At 38.6% G+C, this 23826-nt stretch overlaps 1 protein-coding gene across 1 annotated transcript in view; it reads right to left on the bottom strand.

The window, feature by feature from the left end:
* The window catches only part of oxct1a (3-oxoacid CoA transferase 1a), a 51972-nt gene that overhangs the window by 15615 nt on the left and 12531 nt on the right, over positions 1–23826 (bottom strand). The window contains exons 7-13 of the mRNA XM_081349254.1: positions 23331–23391; positions 14438–14545; positions 14224–14338; positions 10833–10927; positions 10364–10412; positions 10154–10226; positions 7259–7334 (exon numbers count right to left, since the gene is read on the bottom strand). Of these exons, the coding sequence (XP_081205380.1) occupies positions 7259–7334; positions 10154–10226; positions 10364–10412; positions 10833–10927; positions 14224–14338; positions 14438–14545; positions 23331–23391 (577 nt within the window). The remainder of the gene's footprint in view (positions 1–7258; positions 7335–10153; positions 10227–10363; positions 10413–10832; positions 10928–14223; positions 14339–14437; positions 14546–23330; positions 23392–23826) is intronic.

Genomic DNA, 23826 nt, shown 5'->3' with positions numbered 1-23826 from the left:
TTACACGTTGGGAAAGTGCCACATGGAAGTGCTGTGTGGGTGTGTGTGTGTGTGTGTGTGTATATATGTGTTGAGGGGATTTTTCACATGAAAAACCCCGCAACTTTAGTGGACAGCAGACTGAGAGTTTCCATGACAACTTATCAAATATTTCCCCTGTAAATCACACTATCCTTGAATTTCATGCCTACTGATGAAGACAAGAAATTATGCCCTTCACTTCAGGCAATTTCCTTTTGTCGGCTTGCGTCCTTATCCGCTCCTCTAAACTCATTCTCTCCTACACAAACTGGCTGGACATTTAAATGTGTGGTGATTCAACAGTGGCTCGCGTTAATGCCGTTTCCTAGACAACAAATGAAGCGCCAGTGACAGTGTGACAAAAGGCTGTGTAGTTTAACAGAGCTGAACATCTGCAGAAAATTGAATAAGTCTTCACATCTTGAAGGACCTGTGAACTTTATGGTATAACATTTCATGTTCTTTCTTTTTTTAAACTATTAACCAGAAACATAACCTTTTGGCAAGGTGGCTTGCCTCTGTGCAGCATATAACCCGCTGTCACTTCCTAATTATATATCAAGAAGTCCAAAAAAAAAGTAGTTAAAGGCATAAAATACATTTCCCAAAATATTCCAAAAAATAAAATTCCATCTTCATTAACCTCATCATGCTCCAAACTTGACATTTTCTTCTGTGAATCGCTAAATAACATAAACTGATTAGCCGCAACACAAAAAACACCTGCCTAATATCATGTAGGTCCTCCTCGTGCTGCCAAAACAGCTCTGATGTGGACTCCACAAGACTCTTGAATGTGTCCTGTGGTATCTAGCGCCAAGACATTTAGGGGCTATCAAGGGGTGTACCTGGTCTGCAACAACCTTTAGGTACATAAGTGGAACATGTCAAAGTAACATCCACATGCAGCCATCCACTTGATCTAAAAGAAAACTTGATTCATCAGACCAGGCAACCTTTGCTTATTCAGCCTTTATTCATTGCTAAACGCATTGCATTGTTTATTCATTGCTCATGTGCCCATTGTAGGCGCTTTCGGCAGTGGACAGAGGTCATCATGGGCACTGTGACCAGTCTGCAGCTATGCAGCCCCAAACGCAGCAGAGAGTGATGCACTGGGTGTTCTTCCGCCTTTCTTAGTTAGTTCATGCGTTCATGACCTCAAGGCTAGATTATTGTAATGCTCTACTGAGTGGTTGCCCTGCATGCTGAATAAACAAACTCCAAATGGTACAAAACGCAGAAGCTAGAGTTCTTACTAGAACCAGGAAGTATGACCATTTTAGCCCGGTTCAGTCAACACTTCAGTAGCTCCCTATTAAACTGTATACATTTGAAAATCTTTTGCTAATCATTTACAAAGCACTAAATGGTTTAGCCCCCAGTATTTGAGCGAGCTCTTAACGCATTATAGTCCTTCACGTCTATTGCGATCTCAAAATTCTGGCCAGTTTAGAATCCTTTTCCTATTTAGCACCTAAACTTTGGAACAGCCTTCCTAGAATTGTTCGGGAAGCAGAAACACATCTCTTTAACCTTGCATACACATAATTCATAATCAATTTCTATTATTCAAATAAGTTAAATGATTGTTAGGCTGCATAAAGTAGGTCAGCCGGAACCAGGAACACTTCCTATTACACCCGATGTACTCGTTATATCATAAGAAGAATGGCATCTACGCTAATATTAGTCTCTCTGTTTATCCCAAGGTTTACAGCCGGTAGTCAGCCAGATCCGGGCCGGAGGACCTGTGCCTTGACACAACGCATCCCTGAAGTGTCAGCAGAGTGTCAACTAGACTAGACAACTAGACCCTGTGAAGGCTTCATCGACATGACAGCCAGTGGCACTGATCCTCAACAAATCCATCTCCATACTGGCATGATGAATCAGATATTCAACCAGATGGAACTGGATTAAGTATTTTGAATGTTCCGATCCAATCTTACTTCTGACCTGTAATGCTGCCTGAATCATAATATTGTACTGTTCGTTTGTTGGCCAGAGGATTTTACAATGGAAATGAATCAACACTGAACTTACTTAGGCTGGACAATGACACTATTTTCTTTTAGAGCTGCTGTACAGCCAAAACAAACTTTGTTGCATTATTTATATAAAAGTGAAAGTGAAAAGCGAGCATATTCAAAAGCGAAACTGACTCTCTTTGTAAAGAGAGAATAAGCTCTTTGACAGCGCGTTCCTCCTTTATCCCTGGTTTCGGCACCAGTGTAACGCAATTCGATGTTGTGGGAAGAAGGAGGCGGGAACCGGCGAACATTCAAAACGAAAGTAAAGACGGCAGCTCCTCATGGTCGACTGCTTCCACACATAATAAAACAAAACCGCAAATAAAATAGTCCAGGCCTGGTCCTCTCTCGTCCTTCACGATCGTCGCTCCACCTTTTATTCTTCCACTCCTCTGTGAGAGATACGAGACCGGTGCGTTGCACAGGTGTCGCTCATCAGCAATCACGCCACCGGCCCCGCACAGATCTCCCACGACCCTTGGCCTCGTCATGCTCGCCACAATGGCATGTGTCAAATTGACGTCCACATGAATGGCCGGACTCAGGGTTTCCCAGCAGAGCATTGTCCAGAGCATCCCACTCCCTCCTTGTTGTCCTCCCATAGTGAATCCTGGTGCCATCACTTCCCCAGGTAAACGGTGAGCTAGTACACAGCTGTCCACGTGATGTAAAACAATACAGGACTAATCGGACCAGACAACTTCTTCCACTGCTCCAATGTCCCATTTAGACACTCGCGTACCCATTGTAGGCGCTTTCGACTGTGTTTATGGGTCATCATAGGCGCTCTGATTGGTCTGCGGCTACACAGCCCCATATGCAATAGAGTGAGACGCACTGTGTGTTGACATATTCCTCCCATAACAATCATTCAAATTTTGTATGACTTGTGCCACAGTAGAGCTTTTGTTGGCTTGGACCAGACGGGATAGCCTTTGTTGCCCTCGTGCATCGATGAGCCTCGGGCACCCAACACCCTGTCACCCGTTTGTATTTTGTCCCTCTCAGACCACTTTTGGTAAATTCTCACCACTCTGACCAGGAGCAACACACAAGCCTTGCCGTTTCAGAGATAAAGCCATCTTGGTCGCTCTCCCATAACAATTTGGCTCTTGTCAAGAGTCAGATCTTTATTCTTGCCAATTTCTTCAGCATCCAACATGTTATGATAACTTATTGTTTTTATATATATTATATATATATATATATATATATTCAAATAACACGAATAGAATTTCATTAATTTATTATAAAAAAAAGCCATATTGTACACATTGGTCAAGCCATGATTAAATAAAATTTTAGCGTGATATTTCTATGTAATTAACTGTACTAAATAATGCATTCAATTGAAAGCCATGAAACATATAAAAGAGAACAAGATGCAGAGACTGAGCAGCTTCTGTGGCCTTAAGTTCTGTCAGGTAATGGGTAATTTGAAGTGGACTATAATTTTGCGTCTGGGTTTGCTGAAAGGCTGTATGAGAGCCATTTCTGAATGAGGGTCAAGAGTTAGAGAGTCCCAACTCAGGTTTTTGCACATGAATCATATTTTTACAAGAGAGTGTGTGGGTGTTGGGATGTGGAAGCAAGCGGGACTATTTCATCTAGTTCAGAACATTTTCGACCCCCATTTTTTGCATCAGTGTTGTACATTATAATTAAAGGCACATCGTGACTATAAAGCGAGGAATTTTCCCTTTTTCTTGTCCATAAAAAAAATAAAAATAACAGCGTCACCATAAAAAACAAGCAAAATCCTTCCTTTACCAATGAATGCCAACCAGTTCTTCAGAGAGCTCAAGGCTGATGTACATTTGTTTTTGGATTAAGCTGTCCTGGAACATTATGAATGCTAATTCATAATCCCCTTTACCAATGCTTTCGGGGCATTTTCTGAGGACGCAATAGAGGCAGTGCGTCCTCCACAATCAACAGCACAAAAATAAAAATGAAATTTGATAGGTCAAAGTGGCAATTCACACTGCATGTGTTTTTGCATTGAAAAACATGAAACACTGGCAGTGGAATGAGAAAAAACAAAGCACGTTTTTTAAAAGTTAAACTTCTTTTAACTTGAGTGCTAAGTCTTTAGAACTCTGTGTCAAGCGCAAGATGCTGCACAAGATGCAACATGAATTCTGCTGTTAACGTTCAAATGAATGCATGTATTAGTGACAGTTGACACTCTATGTTCAGAACATTACCACAGGTATTCTGGTGGTGGTTTGGAAAGTGAGTAATGCATTGGTGATCTGTGTTTTAGCAACATGTCAGCTTGGTTAAATTAAATATTAACCTTCATACCTGTCGCCATCATAACACCTGTGGTGGTGCTTACAGAGGATTTGCTGACTAATGGTCTGAAAAGTGACAATTAATAATAACAGCTGAAAAACAGTTACCCACAAAAATCTCCCCAAAATAATAGCTCAATCTGCCACACCCTGCTACAACTCTTCTTCTTTTACTGGTACTGGCCCCCTGTCGAAATTGTTCATTTTTGGGATGCTGAGGAGAAGGAGAGCTGCTATCAGTCGATGAGCAGATGGAAGAGGAGGGGTTGAGTAATGTCCCCGTTCCTCTCTTGATAATATGAGTCTTCCAGCTCCAGGCCCTCTGGCTACATTACAGTCTGTTGTCCTTTTAGTCTTGAGAGGTAGCCGGGGAGCCCACAGTAATTGGAGGGATTATTGTGATTAGTCTGCCAGGCTTGTCTGATTCATTAAGAGTTTAAAGGCTAAAGACAGCTTAGAACAGCACACTCTGTGGCACTGCATGCAAATCAATTTATCTTAGATAATGTATCCTGATGTCCGAACATGGATGGATGGATGGATGGATGGATGGATGGATGGATGGATGGATGGATGGATGGATGGATGGATGGATGGATGGATGGATGGATGGATGGATGGATGGATGGATGGATGGATGGATGGATGGATGGATGGATGGATGGATGGATGGATGGATGGATGGATGGATGGATGGATGGATGGATGGATGGATGGATGGATGGATGGATGGATGGATGGATGGATGGATGGATGGATGGATGGATGGATGGATGGATGGATGGATGGATGGATGGATGGATGGATGGATGGATGGATGGATGGATGGATGGATGGATGGATGGATGGATGGATGGATGGATGGATGGATGGATGGATGGATGGATGGATGGATGGATGGATGGATGGATGGATGGATGGATGGATGGATGGATGGATGGATGGATGGATGGATGGATGGATGGATGGATGGATGGATGGATGGATGGTTATATTATAGGGGCACTGTAGCTTGATTGGTACAGCAAGGTACTAGCAACACCAAGGTCAGGTGTTTGATTACACTTTGTGTAATTTGATTACAAGTGATAAATTGTATACTCTGAATGCTCTGTCGCTGTCACTTTGGATAAACGCCTCTGAAAAATGCTTTAATTTAAATGTTATCAGCTCACAAATCCATATCTTCGCCATCTCAGACACATTAACTAGCACATGTTTCATGAGTGTAATCTCTTTATATCAGTGTATGTTTCACATTTTGGCCTTATCAAAGTGCAAGTGAGGAGACTTTAAAAAAGCAAGGGACAAAAAGAGACAGGGAGGGGGAAAACAACACTGAAAGCCGAGTGCAGCTCATGGTCCATGTGTGCCAGTTTGCGAGAAATAACCTTCAAGCAAACTCGATAAGCGAGACGCGCAGAGGGCCGGGAGGCTGGGAGGCATCAGTCAGTGACAGGGCGAGGGCCCTGGAGAACTATAAATAACCCTGCAGAGATGTCTGTATGCAGGGCAGCTGTGTATCGACAGCCCCTCAACTGAGAGCAGGACCAGGCGCCACAGGCGACAGCCAGCTGAAGAATGGCTCCAAAAAACCACAGCCAACATTGACTCTCATTAAGCCTTGGAAACCCTTTTAATAACCTAAAGGGAAGCAATGACTTTGGATTCAGGCCAATATAGCAGGCTAACAGACATGCAGACAATAGTTGGATGACTGTAAGGAGTAGTACTGAACAATGTGAACGCAAGTAAACTAATAATGGGAAGGAAACTGCTTTGACATGCAGTGAGTCTGATTACCTGGAGCTTATGTTAGCGTGCACTGTATACTGTGCAATTCATTTGTTGAGTTTTACTAGTTTTATTTATTGTGGTTCTTTTAGTGGTCAAAAAAGTAGTTCTCAACTGGTGGATTGTGTCCCAAAAAGAGCCAAAATAAATACATAAATATACACACACACTAGATATATACATTTATGCTCAACAAGTCTGCATTTATTTGATCAAAAATACAATATGTATGTATGTATGTATGTATGTATGTATGTATGTATGTATGTATGTATGTATGTGTGTGTGTGTGTGTTGTATTTTTTTATATTACATACACATTATAGGAAAACACATTATATTAAAGAAAGTATAATAATAGTAATAATAATAATAATAATAATACATTTACAAATATAGTTACTTTATTTATTTAAACAGTACCTTGTTGGGTCATCACTAGTAAAATCTAAATGTAAAATCTGGATCCTGAAGTAAAAAAAAGTTAAGCATCTTGTTATGCAAAAGAATTGTTACGCAATTGTTATCCCAAATGTTACAGTATAACTTAAACTCTTCATGGGTTTGTACAAGTGCTACTCTACCTCAGTGACAACTTTTTTCTGCTTGAAAGGAGAAGATAAAAGCTGTAAAATGAGACCATAAATCTGTATTTATGCTTCTCAAAGAACATCATCTTTTGCATAAATCACTTCTGATTTCATGCTGTGAGTTCTGTCATTAGCTGCTCATTGATTTCCATAAAACAAAAGGAAAGCTCTCGAGATAATTTCAGCAGGAGGCTGGAAAATAGATGCAGATGGAAAGAAGGGAAAGAATTGGAGCTGTTCTATGATAGTCTTGAAGTTTGGTTTGATTCAGCAATGAATGTATGTGTGATGAAACTATGAATGAGCCTTTACCTTTTACACAAGTCTCTATTATAAAATACTTGAGAAAGACACAAGAATATGTAATTACAAACATATTGTACTTACAAAACAACATGCAGTAGCCAAAATGTTTTGTGTGTGTGACACAAATGGCTGGACTGAAGCAAGTAACATTTCAGCTTCACTCTGCCTGGTCAGTCTGACATATTGTACCAATAAGTGAATGAAATTGTGAACTTGCCGGAATCATCCAGTTGGCCAAATCTCCATATTTGGATACCTGCATGGCTCCTAACATGGTCAAGTTGATATGACCCCTAGAGGAAGCAAAAAAAAGACATCAATGGCAAAATTAAGGTGCGATCACATTTCAGCAAAATTTCGCTGGCAAAAAAGGCCCATTGTCTATTGTCAATAGAGTAGCAATGTGAAGCACTGCACAGAATGTCAAACGAAGCAGCTTTCTATTGGTCAACGCAGCAAAATCATGTGACCAACTGAACCTTTCACGAAATCTGAGTGCGGAAATCTCTCAGCAAAATTCCACATTGCGCGGATTCCTATTGAAATGACTGGATTTCTCGCAAGAAAACTCACAAACAACAGTAAACGTGACTGCACCTTTACTCAGGAGTATCATGGCTAATAAACGGAGCAATTCCAATAGGGTCCTCACACCATCGGTGCTCAGGCCCTAAATATTTAGACAGATGCAGAGTTAGGCACTTAAACTAATCTGTTTGGTCTCACTAATTAATATAATAGAATTATAAAATTATATTTTTTGGAATGTGGAACAACAGAATTCGGTTTCAAAGCTGTAAAGTCTGCAATAAAACACTGAGAACCGGGACATCCTCATAAGAATAAGAACAATAAGCCACTATTTTTGTTATGAGATCATGTCGTTCGGTCATGGATTTAACAAATGCAAGATTATTACTTAGGTCATTGCTGACAAACAATTGAAATAAATAGTTCACCAGCTTATGTTAGGGTGAACTTCAGTACTTCCTTTATAACTAGTAATTCATGCTCAATACACACTTGATTTAGGCAAAATTGTCAATTTCAAAAGGCCATCAAAAAAACAAAAACAAAAAAACTCAACACTTTCTAAAAGACTAGACTAAATCATTTGAGTAGTAAGGACCTGTGTGTCGAAAAGTCAACCCAATAGGCTTGAAATAGTGCACCACTAAACCACTGGATTGTGATGGCCTTATTCATGCATCTACAGACAGACTGTAAGTGGGTGGAAGTGCTCTATTCTTAATGTATGTGCTGTCATGACTCCCCTTGTGCCGGGTACAGCAAAGACCCCATGGCCATTCACTGTGCTCCCTATTGCACCAGACAATTAAGGCCTAAATATACGACCGCTGCTGGATTCACAGACGGCGAACACAGAAATAATTCTGAGGCTTGTGGGAGGGCGGCGTTAGCTGCCTGTGGAAAAATCGATAAGGCTCATAAAACATCAACAGGGAGTTTTCTAAACGACATGGGACTAATGCTTAACATACAGTTATGCAAATAACAGCATTATTAAAGATAAATTTAAACTTGCGACACTAAAACAGATAGCTGGAATAAAGAAACAAACAAACATGCATATATATTATTATATATATATATATATATATATATATATATATATACACACACACACATACAATTTTTTTATTTAAAGGGGTGGTATAATGCCCTTTTCAGAAGATGTAAAGAAGTCTTTGATGTCCCCAGAGTGTTTATGTGAAGTTTTAGCTCAAAATACCCCACAGATATTTTTATATAGCAAGTTAAAATTGTCATTTTTTGAGGGTGAGCAAAAACGCACCGTTTTGTGTCTGTCCCTTTAAATGCAAATGAGCAGCTGCTCATGGCACAGAGGGCGGAGCTTCAAGAGCTTGCACTCATACAGACATGCACTGAAAATTTCAAAAACATTTAGCCTTTTATGTTCACACCGGATTCAGACAATGATGGAGAGACTCAAGAAGTGACAACATGTAGAATGCAACAGGACATTTCTGAATGGTTAGTTGATGAATTTATGTAGCTTATGTATAGTTATATTCTAGTCACTGATTAGCATATTCTGTCTTAATAATCTATAAATCGTGTTCAGGGGGCGGGGTTTATGTAAACTCTAGGGTTGGTGATGTCCCTACCAGCCGTTTGTTGTAGTCCTTAAAAAGCAAATATCTCCCTTTGCTTTGAACTTTGAGCATTGTAACTTTGCAGATGTTGTTTATGCTTTAACAGCAACATTACACACTAACTAAAGTTAAAAAAGTGAAATAATAATCAACTACCCCTTTAACTCATCCTGAAATTGAAAAAAAAAAAATTAAGTTGTTATGCTGCCAATATCATTGTTTTCAAATTATTCATTTTAATAATAAATAAATAAACTTTTATATTATTTTTAATTAAATTAGACAAAAAGAGAAGTATTTTCTCAGTGGTCTCAGACTCTTTGTGTTAATACAGTACATTGGGAAAATCAACACATGAACAGGAAATTGATATTCACATACACAGGATGCAGAATTACACACTCCCGCACTTAAGACCAGCAAGAGTCAATTGCTTTATTGACAGCACCACAGGTTTCTCCGTGAAGGCCAGAACGGCACAGAGAGAGACAAAGCACCTTATTTCCGGCCGTCTCACCCTACTGAGCAGTACAAGAAGCATCCAATTAAAGTAGCCACCTGTTTTGACAGAGCTGAAAATGTCAGCCAACGTGCCCAAAGGCGCAGTCAGCGTCACGGCCGACTCATTGCATATTCTGCCTCCGCTCCATTCCACACATTCACGATTAACACTCAGAAAACAACCCTTTACCAGCTGCAAATCAAGCCCTTACGCGCCAAAACAGTCACGCCACTTCATTCAACACAGAAAGTCACATTTCTTATCGGAATGTCTAAGTGAGCTCTTCCACCCACAGCTGGTTTCTTTAAAAGTTTTATCATCTGGGTCAAAGTACTCAGCCTGTCTGAGGACCAACCAACTGAAAATAAAGTCAACTTGTGAAAAATGTTTTGTGGAAATGGTTACAAGACACTGTTAAAAAAAAAAAAAGCCCTTATATATGATTGAAGACTAAAATGTGATTTGTCCTTACCCTCTGATCATGGCAAAGGATTCGTCGCTAGAGAAATAGGCTGCTCCAGGAAGAACTGTGACAGTTTCTTTACCTGAAAGGGTAAGGGTGAAATGGAAAGAGCTTTCATTAAGTGTTCCGAATGGACAAATTAGGTTATTAAAAGGCAATTTATGCAAAGCTAATGCTGTATAATTGTCTACAAAAATGAAAGTGAGGGATAATTATTACCAGCATTTATAAGATCTGCATCAACCTCTTCCACTGTTGGGTAGGGGCCCTGAAAAAGAAGTACTCATTAATTATTTTATGATAGTGCAAAAATGGCTCATATTAAAAAAGAAATATACAACAAACAACAACGTTTATAGTTAAATGGAGACAAGAATTTAACTCTTCCTTCATGTAGACAAAAGCCATTTACACAGATCTAATGTCTACACACATTATTTTTCATTTTATGTATGATAGCATAACAGTATATCGGATAATGGTAATATTTACCATTAATATTTTTCTCATAAAAACTACAGATGCAATTAAAGTGTACACTTAAAAACAACTAGATTCAAACAACTCTCTCATTAAGTGAGTGTTTTTCTCTCATTAACATAATAATTAAAATCATAACAGATGGTTTTTCAATAATGTTTAACTGCATTAAGCAAATTCAATACAAATCTGTTGAAGAAGAGCTTACCAGCCCCAGAATGCCATTTTCACTCTGCAGGTGGACGGTAATATCTGGTTTAATGAAATTACTTGCCAGCATGGGGATCCCAATGCCCAGGTTAGCTAAAAAGGTTATCAAACTGCATTAAAAGATTATCATGAGAGACACACAGGAAATGTCATTTTAGTAAACAATAAAACCATTGTTGCTTCCAATAATCTGTTAAAATGAAAGGAAAAGCTCACCCAATTTCAGTATGTTTTTCACACAAAGCTATGGCTCCAAAAGACATGAAATATAGCGCACAAGATGTGTGAATGGGTTTTATGGTACTTTGAAAGCTTCAGTCCATATTCATTGTAATTGGATGGCAAATAGAGGCCAGTAAAATTCTTCTTTTTTTTTTTTTTTTTTAAGTAATATAGTGCAACAGTCAGGTAAAAACTCCATTCATTTTTTCCAAAGGGAAACTGATTTTATATGATAACTTATAAACCTTTAAAGAAGACGTCAGCTCGCATTATTTCAGTTTATTTTAAAAATAATCGTTTAACAGCTGAATTTCTGGTGAAACACTACATTACCTATGATGATGTACAGAAAAAGACACCAATCAGACGTTTATAGCCTACCTTTTGCTTTTTACTTCTGGCGACTGCATTTAGGCTGCTACAGTGCATCCGGAAAGTATTCACAGCGCTTCACTTTTTCCAGATTTTATGTTACAGCCTTATTCCAAAACGGATTAAATTCATTATTTTCCTCAAAATTCTACAAACAATACCCCACAATAACAACGTGAAAGAAGTTTGTTTGAAAACTTTGAAAATGTACATAAGTATTCAAAGCCTTTGCCATGACATACAAAATTGAGCTCAGGTGCATCCTGTTTCCACTGATCATCACTGATTGAGATGTTTCTACAACTTGATTGGAGTCCACTTGTGGTAAATCCAGTTGATTGGACATGATTTGGAAAGGCCCACACCTGTCTATATAAGGTCCCACAGTTAACAGTGCATGACAGAGCACAAACCATGCCATGAAGTAGGAATTGTCTGTAGACCCGCGAGACAGGATTGTATCGAGATACAGATCTAGGGAAGGGTACAGAAAAATGTCTGCAGCATTGAAGGTCCCAATGAGCACAGTGGCCTCCATCATCCGTAAATGGAAGAAGTTTGGAACCACCAGGACTCTTCCTAAAGCTGACTCTTCCTAAAACCGAGCGATCGGGGGAGAAGGGCCTTAGTCAGGGAGGTGACCAATAACCCGATGGTCACTCTGACAGAGCTCCAGTGTTTCTCTGTAGAGAGGAGAACCTTCCAGAAGAACAACCATCTCTGCAGCACTCCACCAATCAGGCCTGTATGGTAGAGTGGCCAGACGGAAGCCACTCCTCAGTAAAAGGCACATGACAGCCCCTCTGGAGTTTGCCAAAAGGCACCTGAAGGACTCTCAGACCATGAGAAACAAAGATAGAACTCTTTGGCCTGAATGGAGAGCGTCATGTCTGGAGGAAATCAGGCACCGCTCATGACCTGGCCAATACCATCCCCACAGTGAAGCAATGTGGTGGCAGCATCATCCTGTGGGGATGTTTATCAGTGGCAAGAACTGGGAGACTAGTCAGGATCGAGGGAAAGATGAATGCAGCAATGTACAGAGATGTCCTAGATAAAAACCTGCTCCAGAGCGCTCTGGACCTCAGACTGGGGCAACAGTTCACCTTCCAACAGGACAACGACCCTGGATTGACAGGACGTCAGGATCACAGCCAAGATAACAAAGGAGTGGCTACGGGACAACTGTAGCCCAGCCAAAACCCAGACTTGAACCCAGATCTGAAAATGGCTGTGCACCGACACTCCCCATCCAACCTGATGGAGCTTGAGAGGTTCTGCAAAGGAGAATGGGAGAAACTGCCCAAAAATAGGTGTGCCAAGCTTGGTGCATCATACTCAAAAAGACTTGAGGTTGTAATTGGTGCCGAAGGTGCTTCAACAAAGTATTGAGCAAAGGCTGTAAATACTTATGTATTTATTTTTAATACATTTGCAAAGACTTCAAACAAACTTCTTTCACGTTGTCATTGTGGGGTATTGTTTGTAGAATTTTGAGGAAAATAATGAATTTAATTCATTTTGGAATAAGGCTGTAACATAACAAAATGTGGAAAAAGTAAAGCGCTGTGAATGATTTCCGGGTGTACTGTAAATTCATAAAAGTTGTGTTTATCTGTACACAGTCTTGTACTTCTGTCTTTTTGTCTGATTTTCAAAAACTTTTTTGCTTCAAATCAAAGTTTGTAGTGTTGTGATTCACGGCTTATAACTCTTTAATGAAAACTTAAAAAAAAATCGCTATAGGAAAAATTAATGGAAAAAATACTAGTGGGGGCAGGCGCTAATGCACTCTATACAGGTTTTGATCAACGTGAGGGTAAGTAAATGATGACCGAATTTTCATCTTTGGGTGAACTATCTCTTTAAAGGATAAAACAATGGTCCAGTGTAGGGCTGACTTCTAATAGTCGAGGATTCGACGATTCGATTCGGAGAGGTCTGATTCGACTATGAACCTCATAGTCGAATACATGGGCGTCAGTTTGGTTTGAAATGTGCTGGGGACAGAGACGCATTCGCATTTTCAGAAGGGCTGGGTACAATTTTTTTTTTTTTGCGCTTTCGCGCAGGTCATGTTTTGAAAGATGATGTCCTGTAGCTTACTAATGTAAATAAATAAAAATGTATTCAAAAATCTGCTTCACATTTTCAGCGGGGCTGCGGAGCGGCTGTGGGTTGACTCCACACGGTTCTCATGGGCTTTATAAGTCCTAACGTGAAAAAAGCTTTACGTGGTTTAATGTACCTAAACAATGATTACCAAATTTCCCTCTCATATTGCTCCTCATAACCACTGAAAATGGTCAAAAAATCGAACCCAGAGTCCAATTATTATGGACGTTATCTGATATTAAGCGTTTCTGCTTCACATTTTCAGCAGAGCAGCGGAGCGGCTGTGAGTTGACTCCACACGGTTCTCATGGGCGTGAAAAAGCTTTACGTTGTTTAATGTACCTAAACAACGATCACCAAATTTCTCTCTCTTATATTGCTCCTCATGTTTATGAAATGTTATGATATATGTGTGATATGTTTTGTTCATCTGGCTTTAAATGAATAAAAGGTTTTTGTTACACACCATGTTTTTCTTTTAGTTTTTTTAGCTCTTTTGTTTGAAATGGAAAAAATCTAGCTGCTATCTAAAAAAAAAAAAAAAGGTTCGACTATCAGTCGACTACGGCAAAATCTAACGAATCAGATTCGACTATGAAAATCCTTAGTCGAAAACAGCCCTAGTCCAGTGAGATTAAAACAAAAAATGTAGGTGAAATGGTCGGAAACACTGAACATACCGTACATCCCGTCCTCAAACTCCAGCGCAGCTCTGCGAATAATCCTCTCTCTCACAATATCAGAGTCTTTTGTGGGTTTGGGGTTTTCAGCCTGGCCTTTCTTAACTGTACGCCTCTGCAAAATGTCAGACAGAGGGACGGCAAAAAGATGACAGAGGATAGATGGATAAAGGAAAACTGATAGAAATGAGTCAGACAAGTCACGCCACCTCACCTCGATCCGTTTCTCGTAGAGATCTCCCTTGACGATCCTGTGGACGTAGACGCTGGGGATGTGGATGTCCTCTGCTGCAAACGTGCCCACATCTACAATCTCCTCTACCTGAAGACAGAACATAGACCAGCTGAAGGTGACAATGAGATTAAGATCTCATGATTCTTTGTAATACAGATTGGCAGAACTGTTGACTAGCCATCTAACAACTGTCTAGTTGTTTAGTGGGGTAGATAAGTTTATCGAGATTTTCATGTACCTTTCAATCTTTTTGTGCAATGGCTAAAGGGGGTGCTGCAACCTCTCAGAGACAGTTTTAGCATGTTGACAGCATGTAGGACAAAAAAGATTTTAATAAAAAAAAAAGGCTGTTCAAGTGGTTTTAACTTTCTATTTATCATTGTGTCTATTGTATCTCAGTTTCCACAAAAATATTAAGAGGGACAACTGTTTTCAACATTGATAAAAATAAGAAATGTTTCTTGAGCAGCAAATCAGCATATTAGAATGATTTCTGAAGGATCACGTGACACCGAAGACTGGAGTAATGATGCTAAAAAATCAGCTTTGCCATCACAGGAATAAATTATATTTTAAAATATATTAGAAAACTTAAATTGTAATAATAATTCTAAATATTACTGTTTTACTGTATTTTGGATCAAATAAATGCAGCCTTGGTAAGCATAAGAGTAGTTTAAAAAACAATAAAAAAATTCCAGACCCAAAACTTTTGAACGATAGCGCAGTTTCACACATCCAACAAGTAACACTCAAAATACACATACTGTTTCAAGAAAATTGATGAAATAAGTCTGGTAATGGACACCGGGCCAGATGACAGTTCAGTGTCAGACATTTTTTCACTGCTCTGTATCATCATCTATCATAAGCTCTCTGTCTGCCATCCATTACAGCTGACAAACATACCATACACTGTAGGTCAAACCGCCCTTGAAAATTTTGAAAATGCCTTCCAATTGTGTCAGATGTAAGAAAAAGCTTTAATTCTGAATTCAGAGATATAGATATTGCCTTTTCAGTTGCTTTTCCACACAGCATTGATATGGGCAGCTTTAAGGACCCTTCAGGGAACAATAAACCTGTCACACATAAGCAGCCTGATTGAGGAGGGTTTGCCCAGCAAATGGGAAAATGTAAACCTATCTCTCTTGGGAGACTAGAGGATATGAGCAAAGGGAATTGTGCTGACAGCTACTCGAAACTTAAACTTTCACAAACTTTCCAAAACCACTAATCTTGAAGTAAAGAAGTTTATAAAACTGGCTGAAGGGACATACAAGTCAGGGTTTATCCTCAAAAGGAGATGTCTAGCAGAATGTTTACTTTGCTCTTTTTATAATCATCACCAAAATCGTCATCAGTCACCAGAAACTCCAAAAGGCATTTCATTTCAAATTTCATTTGTGCATATTATAATATTTGTATATTCAAATTTGGCACTTGTAACCAGTTACAAGAAACACAAGAGCTAATAGCATACTTGTGATTAATATTTAATTTCTGCAATTTTAATATTTGCATATTCAAATTTTGCATTTGGAACCAATTACAAGATACACACATAGACAGTATATAAACTGGACACAGCGACTCCATTGGATTCAACGAGACAAGTGAAGTCAATTAGAAGCACTAACTTCCTGATGGCTGAGCGTACTGCGCAGACTCAAACTGAGCTTGACGACGTAGATGTGACGTGAGCAACCCGTCTGTCTTCCAGTAGCTGTGCCAAGAGAAATCTGAACCATTCCCTTCCGAAACTTGCAGAGACGGAGAGTGTGAGTAGGAGATGTCCATGAGCTATGAGCAGGAGAAACTTTTGCTAGGTATTCTGATTAATTACTTAGTCATTTTGCCTCCACGTCTCCCCGATTGCCCGCAAGCTTCTCCTCCTGTCCATACGGTAAATTCTCTACTGTGCGACAGAGAGTCGCGTGGTTATGATGCAATCGTTAGCTTATTTTTACAAAAACGGCTTCTACGGGGCCATAATGTAAGCTACAAGGTAATGGAGCCTTTTATACATTTTCGTGTTTCTTTAAAAATAATGGACAAATGGAGTCTTTAAACGCCTCAGATGTAAAGTTATTCGCTGTCAAAGTGATGCCAAAATGAATGGGAGTCAATGGAATGCTAACAGCAGGTGATGGTCCGCTAGCCAATTGCGGCGCCCAGGGAAGCTTCAAAATAATATGAAACCCTGCCCCCCTGGATACACAGGGTCTTTAGTAAATCCTGACAGTAGATTTTAACACCAAAATAGGGTTTGAGCTGGCGCGTCTAGTATGGAGCTTCTAATACTCCATACTTTTGATTAAATGGAAATTTTTGCTATTTGCATATTCAGATCTCTCAATTGAATTTACCATTGGCAATGGCATTTACCATTATTAATAACAAACCTGGTGTGGGAACACCTTTCACTGTCATTAAGGACAAGATAACTTATAAACTTTCTTTGTTTCATAGAAGAGAGAAAATCATTTTAATTTCGATTTTTGGATGAACTTTGTGATCAGTAATTGTCAAGTATTCTCATTTTGCAAAAACACGTTTTCCTCCATGTTGAATTTCGCTGTTGTACCTGTTGTGTGTGATAACAACACAAAGCCCCACACGCAGTTTCACAGGCAGCGCCGCTGAGAGCTAAGAGAGCGGCTTAGCACTCCTTTAAGGAGCAAAAATAAGCTCTTAAAATACTGAATAAAAATCTGAGACTCAGAATAAGGGCTCAGGGGAGAAAACAATTTGCCGAGAACCAAATCGATGCGCCCAAAGCGTGTTTAAGCCCTGCAGATGTGCACAAACAGACAACAAAAGCCAGGCATCCTAAGTATCCGATAGACCAGCGTGACTAGAGCTGTCAGATCCAATACGCTTGTGCATCTTACATAAATGGAAATACATATTTCCTGAAATTGGTCTATTTTACAACTGCGTCCTCTACATGCGGCATCATTAGAGAGGGCAAAACGATGAACCTAGATTGAGCGGTGTTGTTGTCATGGTTACCGCTGGTGGCATTTGCCGTTTTATCACTAGCCCGGGCTGTGCAGGGCAGAGAGTGATTGAAGGGCTCAGGCTTCCAGACGGCCTAAGGGTTTAATGCAGAGCACAAAATGAAATCTGTAGGAGTTAACAACACTTTCGGAGAGTTCAGTGCCTCATTAACCCTTCAGATACACAGTTACCATATACAGTAGGATTCAAAACAGACTATATTGGTTAAAGGTACCGTACATCAAAAAAAATGAAAGCTGCCATTATTTATTCAACCTCAAACCAGTTCAAATCTGTATGCTGTTATTACTTAAAATTATGATTCGTTTAAAGAATAATTAAAATTTCGGGGTGAACTGATCCATTAAAGTGACCATAAGAGAGGTGAACAGTGCTTTGCATTGCTGCATATTATATTATTATGTTGACATTTGTTAAGTTAAAGGGTTAGTTCACCCAAAATTATTCCATAATTTACATGTATATGACTTTCTTCTTTCAGCCAAACACTTCCAGGTTTTTAATGGGAGTGAATAGTAACTGAGATTTTGAAGCCGAAAAATACACATCCGTCCAACATAAAAGTAATCCATACGGCTCCAGGGGTAAATAAAGGCCTTCTGAAGCAAAGTGATGTATTTTCTAAGAAAAATATCCATATTTATAACTTTATAAACTATAATCACTTTCTTCCGGTAACAGCTGTCGAGTTCCGGCAGAAGAATAACGCATGACGTATTGATAAACGCGGAAACGCAGAGGATAGAGCAAAACAAAACGAGAATTTTTCAAGAGAAATGTCGCAGGAGCTTGAGTTTGTTGCCCGCTAGAGGCGTCTACTCACACATAAGCTTACGCTACTCCAACATCCTACGTCATACGCCAGAACTCGACTCTCTTGTGAACGCGCAGACAGATGTTACCAGAAGCTAGTGATTACAGTTTATAAAGTTATATTTATGGATATTTTTCTTACAAAAAAGGCCTTTATTAACCCCCTGGAGCTGTATGGATTACTTTTATGATCGATGCGCTTTTTTTGGGCTTCAAAATCTCAGTTACTATTCACTCCCATTATAAAGCTTGGAAGAGCCAGGATATTTTTAAAAATAACTCAGATTTTGTTTGGCTGAAAGAAGAAAGTCATATACACCTAGGATGGCTTGAGGGTAAGTAAATCATTTTTGGGTGAACTAACCCTTTAATATTAATAATATGAATTAGTTTATATTATATAGCGTTTGGTCTTCAATGAAAATGAAAATAAGCTTGATGTCACATAGAAAGAAGGAAAAAAGGGATACAAAATCCTTGAGGGATACAGAGGAACCTTTTTTTCCAAGGTTTGTTCTTTTTTTGGACTGTGAGCCTTGTCAAAGCCGGTTAAATCTGCAGAAGCTGATGGGCACATGCTGTTATGAAACAGTTAGTGTGTCTCGATCAGAAACATGAAGTGAGTGTATGCTACATATCGCTTTGAATCTGGCAGGTAGCTAAAAATGATTACGTGTTTATTTTTACACGTCTCACTTCATATCAAATGCCAAGCATAAGCAACAGACGGCACACGAATGAACGGTAATCTTCAAAAATAGTTCGGTTTGTGTAAGCAAGCGTGATGAGACAAATCCAAATTCCAAAGAAGGCGTGAACAGGACTAAGCTAACAATGTGACATTTTCTTATAAACACAAAACAAGGTATGTTTGAATATACTGAGGATACATTTTGTCTAGTAGTTACAGTCTTGTAACTGTAATTTTCTAAATGTAAAAAAAAAAAAACACATTCCTTCTCCAGATGTTTCAGCTCAGTACGAGTATGTTAGAGGAAACCCAGCCTATCAGCACCATGCACCTTGAGGGGCCGCCAACCCGAAGCTAAATACAATTACCACTTCACTCAAGTGGCCCTCAAGGATAATATGCACCTACTAAAGAGAAGGGGACCTCTAAAGATACAGGTACGTTTTAAAAAGTTATTTATCGACATGCAGCACATTTTCATAAAATTGCTGTAATCTATGCCAAGAGCTGTGATAAACCAGAATTCTGCCTTTAAATAAACTAACATAGCAATCTACAATATAAACACAGTTGATTATCATACAGTATCTGTACATATATATATATATTTTTTTCCCATAAACCATCACCCTCATACAGTATATGCATACATTTGAAGGCCATTGTGTAATTCGCACCCTGGTCCTGTCCAGTAAATGTGCAGAATAATAACAGAAAATCTCTACATAAAGAAATACTCAAATATTCTACTAGGAGGTTATTTGATTGAAATAGGACTGGAAAAGAATCAACACTACGATCTACTGGCTTCACATTTAGCAATATCCCTGATCTCGCACACAACGCCCCAGCTGTCGCACTTGCACTGGTAATTTATGTGCAACAAACCAAAAGGATAATCAGCGTTTAGAAATTGGACAGAGGGAGGAGGAGAGATAATACCTTTGAGGACGAATTTCATCAATAACCAATTAGCCCCATCCTGAAAAACTCATTTCATGCAACCTGTCGTTTCAACAAAATTTGAAAAAGAACAGATCGGTACCTTTACAGCCAATGTGACTAGCAAATATGGCCTTGTTTGAACTAACTGCCCTCGCATCCCACAATGCTCTGCGCCTCATTGTACCTGCGATAACAGGATAACTGGAATATGCCACGGATCTGCTGTGCAGGCTTCTGTCGCCTGGCAACCAGCTGGCCGAATTGATTTCGCCTGCTTTATTATTTTTCTTAATCTGCATTTCCTTTGGTTAATGCGAATGATCAGTTCTTTTTTAATTCATTAGGAAAATGGCAGCTTTACAGACACACAGCTATCAGATATCCTGTTAATTAGGACGCGGTCTGTTTTATAACAAGAGGAAATAAGGTGGCTGTTTCCTCTAGTGGCATCAGTATTTCCAGCGCCTGGCTCTGACAGGCAACAGGAACGCTTCTCTCGAAACGCTGAGCCATTGGCAAGCCTCATCAGCCAGCCAATTGAGAGGAAATAATTCAACGTGGCTGCTGCGTTTGTGCAGATTATAACTGGATGATCATAAAACACTGTCTCCCTTCCAAGCAGCTAAATATGGCCTCAGCTACTTTGGAGTGAAAATCAGATGTCAGAAAGTAAAGGAAATGCTGAAGCTAAAAAATATAGTGCACTCCACAGACAAATAACATGAAAACACACACAAGAAAGGGAATGGTGATACAGGTAAAGCGCTGAACCTTACTACAGTCTCTTTGAAGTAAAACATGGGATAGAGTTTAAGCTGGCTCCAAGCACTCCGTAATAAGCTTATTAAGGACTGTAAGGATGATTTTCATATGCAGGTAACAGGATGGTTCTGTCTGGAAAAAGAATGTACTTGCAAAAACTGGGTCACATCCACTATGCTCTCAAAATGCACAAGATTTCCACTATATTAAACTAGTATGGTCTTCAATTGACTACTTAATTGATTTTAATCACATTAATTACATAAGATTTACATTAAACAACAAAATTTGCTGAGAAAAGCCCTAAAATGAATATAATTCAGCGACACTTTTGCAGACAAGTAAAGCATTAAAAGGACGTAGAAGAACATCAATAATGTTAATGCTGCCTGTAATAGCAGCTTGCTCCTGTTTTTAATTAATGCTAATTAATATGATTCTAATTGCATGAAAATTATTTTTAATAAAAACAATTTACTAAATGAATCATAATAGGATTATAATATATTAATAGAACAGTAGTAGCTGATTCCATTAATCTGACTCGTACCAACTGTATTTTATTCATATTAATTAATAGAATTCCAATTGCAAATTAATATTGTTAATATATACAACTGAAATATATTTTTTTTATATAAAATAATCATAACAGGGTTATAATATATTATAAGTGTTGTTTTAATAATTATTGTAAATAACCATTTAAATCAACAGCCCTATTGCAAAATGCAATCAATGTAATGTAATCGACAGATATGAATCCTGAAATGCAATTCAAGAACTATTTGTCACAAATAATATACATAAATAATTATGTACATCCATCTGCTATTTGTTCTGTTTACTGTATCAAAATAACAGTAGTGGGTCAAAATAACAACAATTCTCAAACTATGCTACCGTATAATTGTTAAATGATTTGAAAAAAGTATCTTATGCTGTATTTATTTGATCAAAAATACAGTAAAATCTGTAATATTGTGACATATTATTACAATTTAAAATAAGTTTTTTTTTTTATATATTTCAAAATGCAATTTATCCCTGTGATAGCAAAGCTGAACTTTCAGAAATCAGAAATCATTATAATACGCTGATTTGCGGCTCAAGAAACATTTCTTTGAAAACAAGTGTGCAGCCTAATATTTTTATTAGAAACAATGAGAAAGAGTAGTGTGTTTAAAAGAGCAGCATTTATTTGAAATGGGAATCTTTTGTAACATTATAAATGTCTTTACTGTCATTTTGCATCAATTTAATGAGTCCTTGCCGAATAAAAGCATATTTTCTTCTTTTTTTATTCTTAATGACCCCAAACTTTCGAACAGTAGAGTATATAAATAGACTCCTCCAGTAAACCTTTTAAAACAGATGAGACAGACACGACACCTGTAACCCAAATGACTGTTTTCTTTTCTCATCCCCAGACAACAGGGATGGCAGTGAGTCAATCTTTATTTGGAGTGAGTTGGCACCACGAACAACATCTTAACCAGTCAAACAAAGGCAGAATGCAAGATACACACTGTTGCTCAGCACTCAGCCAACTGATTCATTCTCCTAGCAGGATGGCTTTCATCACCAGATGCACAAACATTGAAAAAGGTCTTTAACCATTACAGTGTGTTCAGAGAACTGATAAGCTTATCTTTAGTGGGACTGCAATAACCATATTGTCAGAGGACACTGGCTGCTAATAACTGCTCATATTGCTGTGCAGCCACAATAAAGATTGAAAACCGGACAAATAAAAGCTCTAATGCGCTGATAGTATCCGACACGATTGTAGCAGAAGACAATTAAAGAATCTGAGTGGGCTAAAAGTCTTCCTTCCTGATGATAGTACTATTGGTAGACAGATAGTGAAGTGTGAAGACTAGTAACAGAAATATCTGCTCAAATGGTTCAAATTCAGTATTGTTTCACATTGTAAACCATTTCAAACCAAGCTTGCAAGAGAAAGAACAGTGCTGATGGAAGATCAGATTCATTAATGGAGTTTGTTCATGGCGACTGAAAATGCCTTTTGATAAGTCTTTTGTTCGTAGCTGCGCGTTTTGAACAAAGGCTTAGATAAAAGCATATTTGATATGCAGGCAAGTGTTTGAAAAGCGCTCTTGATAGAAAGGAAATGAAAAAGGAGTGAATGGGGGGAAAAAAATTCAAATATCTAGATGAAACCAACTATTTATTTTGTTTATGTGAAAAACAATGATGAAATGAAATGCAGGAGGGGGGAACTGAATTTATAGGATGGACAACATGATACATGCACAAGCTTGTAACCTGTAATAAAGCATCCAAACAGGATCTGACAGAAGCACATGGGCAGAGGTCGTGTGTGTCACACGTGGCTACAGTAACATAGCGCATGAAAAGAGTATTTAATATAATAATTCACAAAAGTATACAGGAGAGGCTCTGGGGAAACCACAACCACATAAGGTAGATGACACAGAACTAAATAAACTGAGGGCTTAAATAAACACAGAGACTGTTAATGTAACACACAACACCTGGGTAACTAATGACTATGGTAACAGACAAGGTAAGGAGAAACTGGCAAACAGAAAACAATGAGGTCTGAACCAAGCTAAACAACTGCATAACCCTGAAAATATGGTATTTACCTACCTCCACAATTGTGATCTTGGCTGCCTTGCACATGGGCTGGTTGAAGTTTCGTGCTGTTTTCCTGTTTAAAAAAGTACATGCTAAGCATTAAAAATTTTAAAACCAACTTCAGACATATAGAGCTGAGGTGGAACTGTATGTGTCAATGTGTGGCATATTCTTTCCTCTAATTAAGAGCCACTGATAATTAAATAAGGTGAAATGAGCCAGAATGACAAGCTATTAAAAATCAGTCCAGAACCATTAACAAAAACAATGGTACCACTTTATTTCAATAGTCCACTTCAGAGATTCTACTAACTACAAGTAACTGTGTAACTACATGTCAACTACCAGCCATTAGAAACTTTCTGCTTAACATCTGCTAACTCTTTATTTTTATGATCCAAAACAGACATTAACTGACAAGAAGTAACTTTGCAAGTACATGTCAACTTTTTCTAAACGTATTAGCCCTAATAGTCTACTTATACTCTAATGAGAGTTAGTTGATATG

Source organism: Scardinius erythrophthalmus (assembly GCF_964197995.2).
Source record: "Scardinius erythrophthalmus genome assembly, chromosome: 20".
NCBI classification, from domain to species: Eukaryota; Metazoa; Chordata; class Actinopteri; order Cypriniformes; family Leuciscidae; genus Scardinius; species Scardinius erythrophthalmus.
This window is presented reverse-complemented; position numbering and strand designations above follow the sequence as displayed.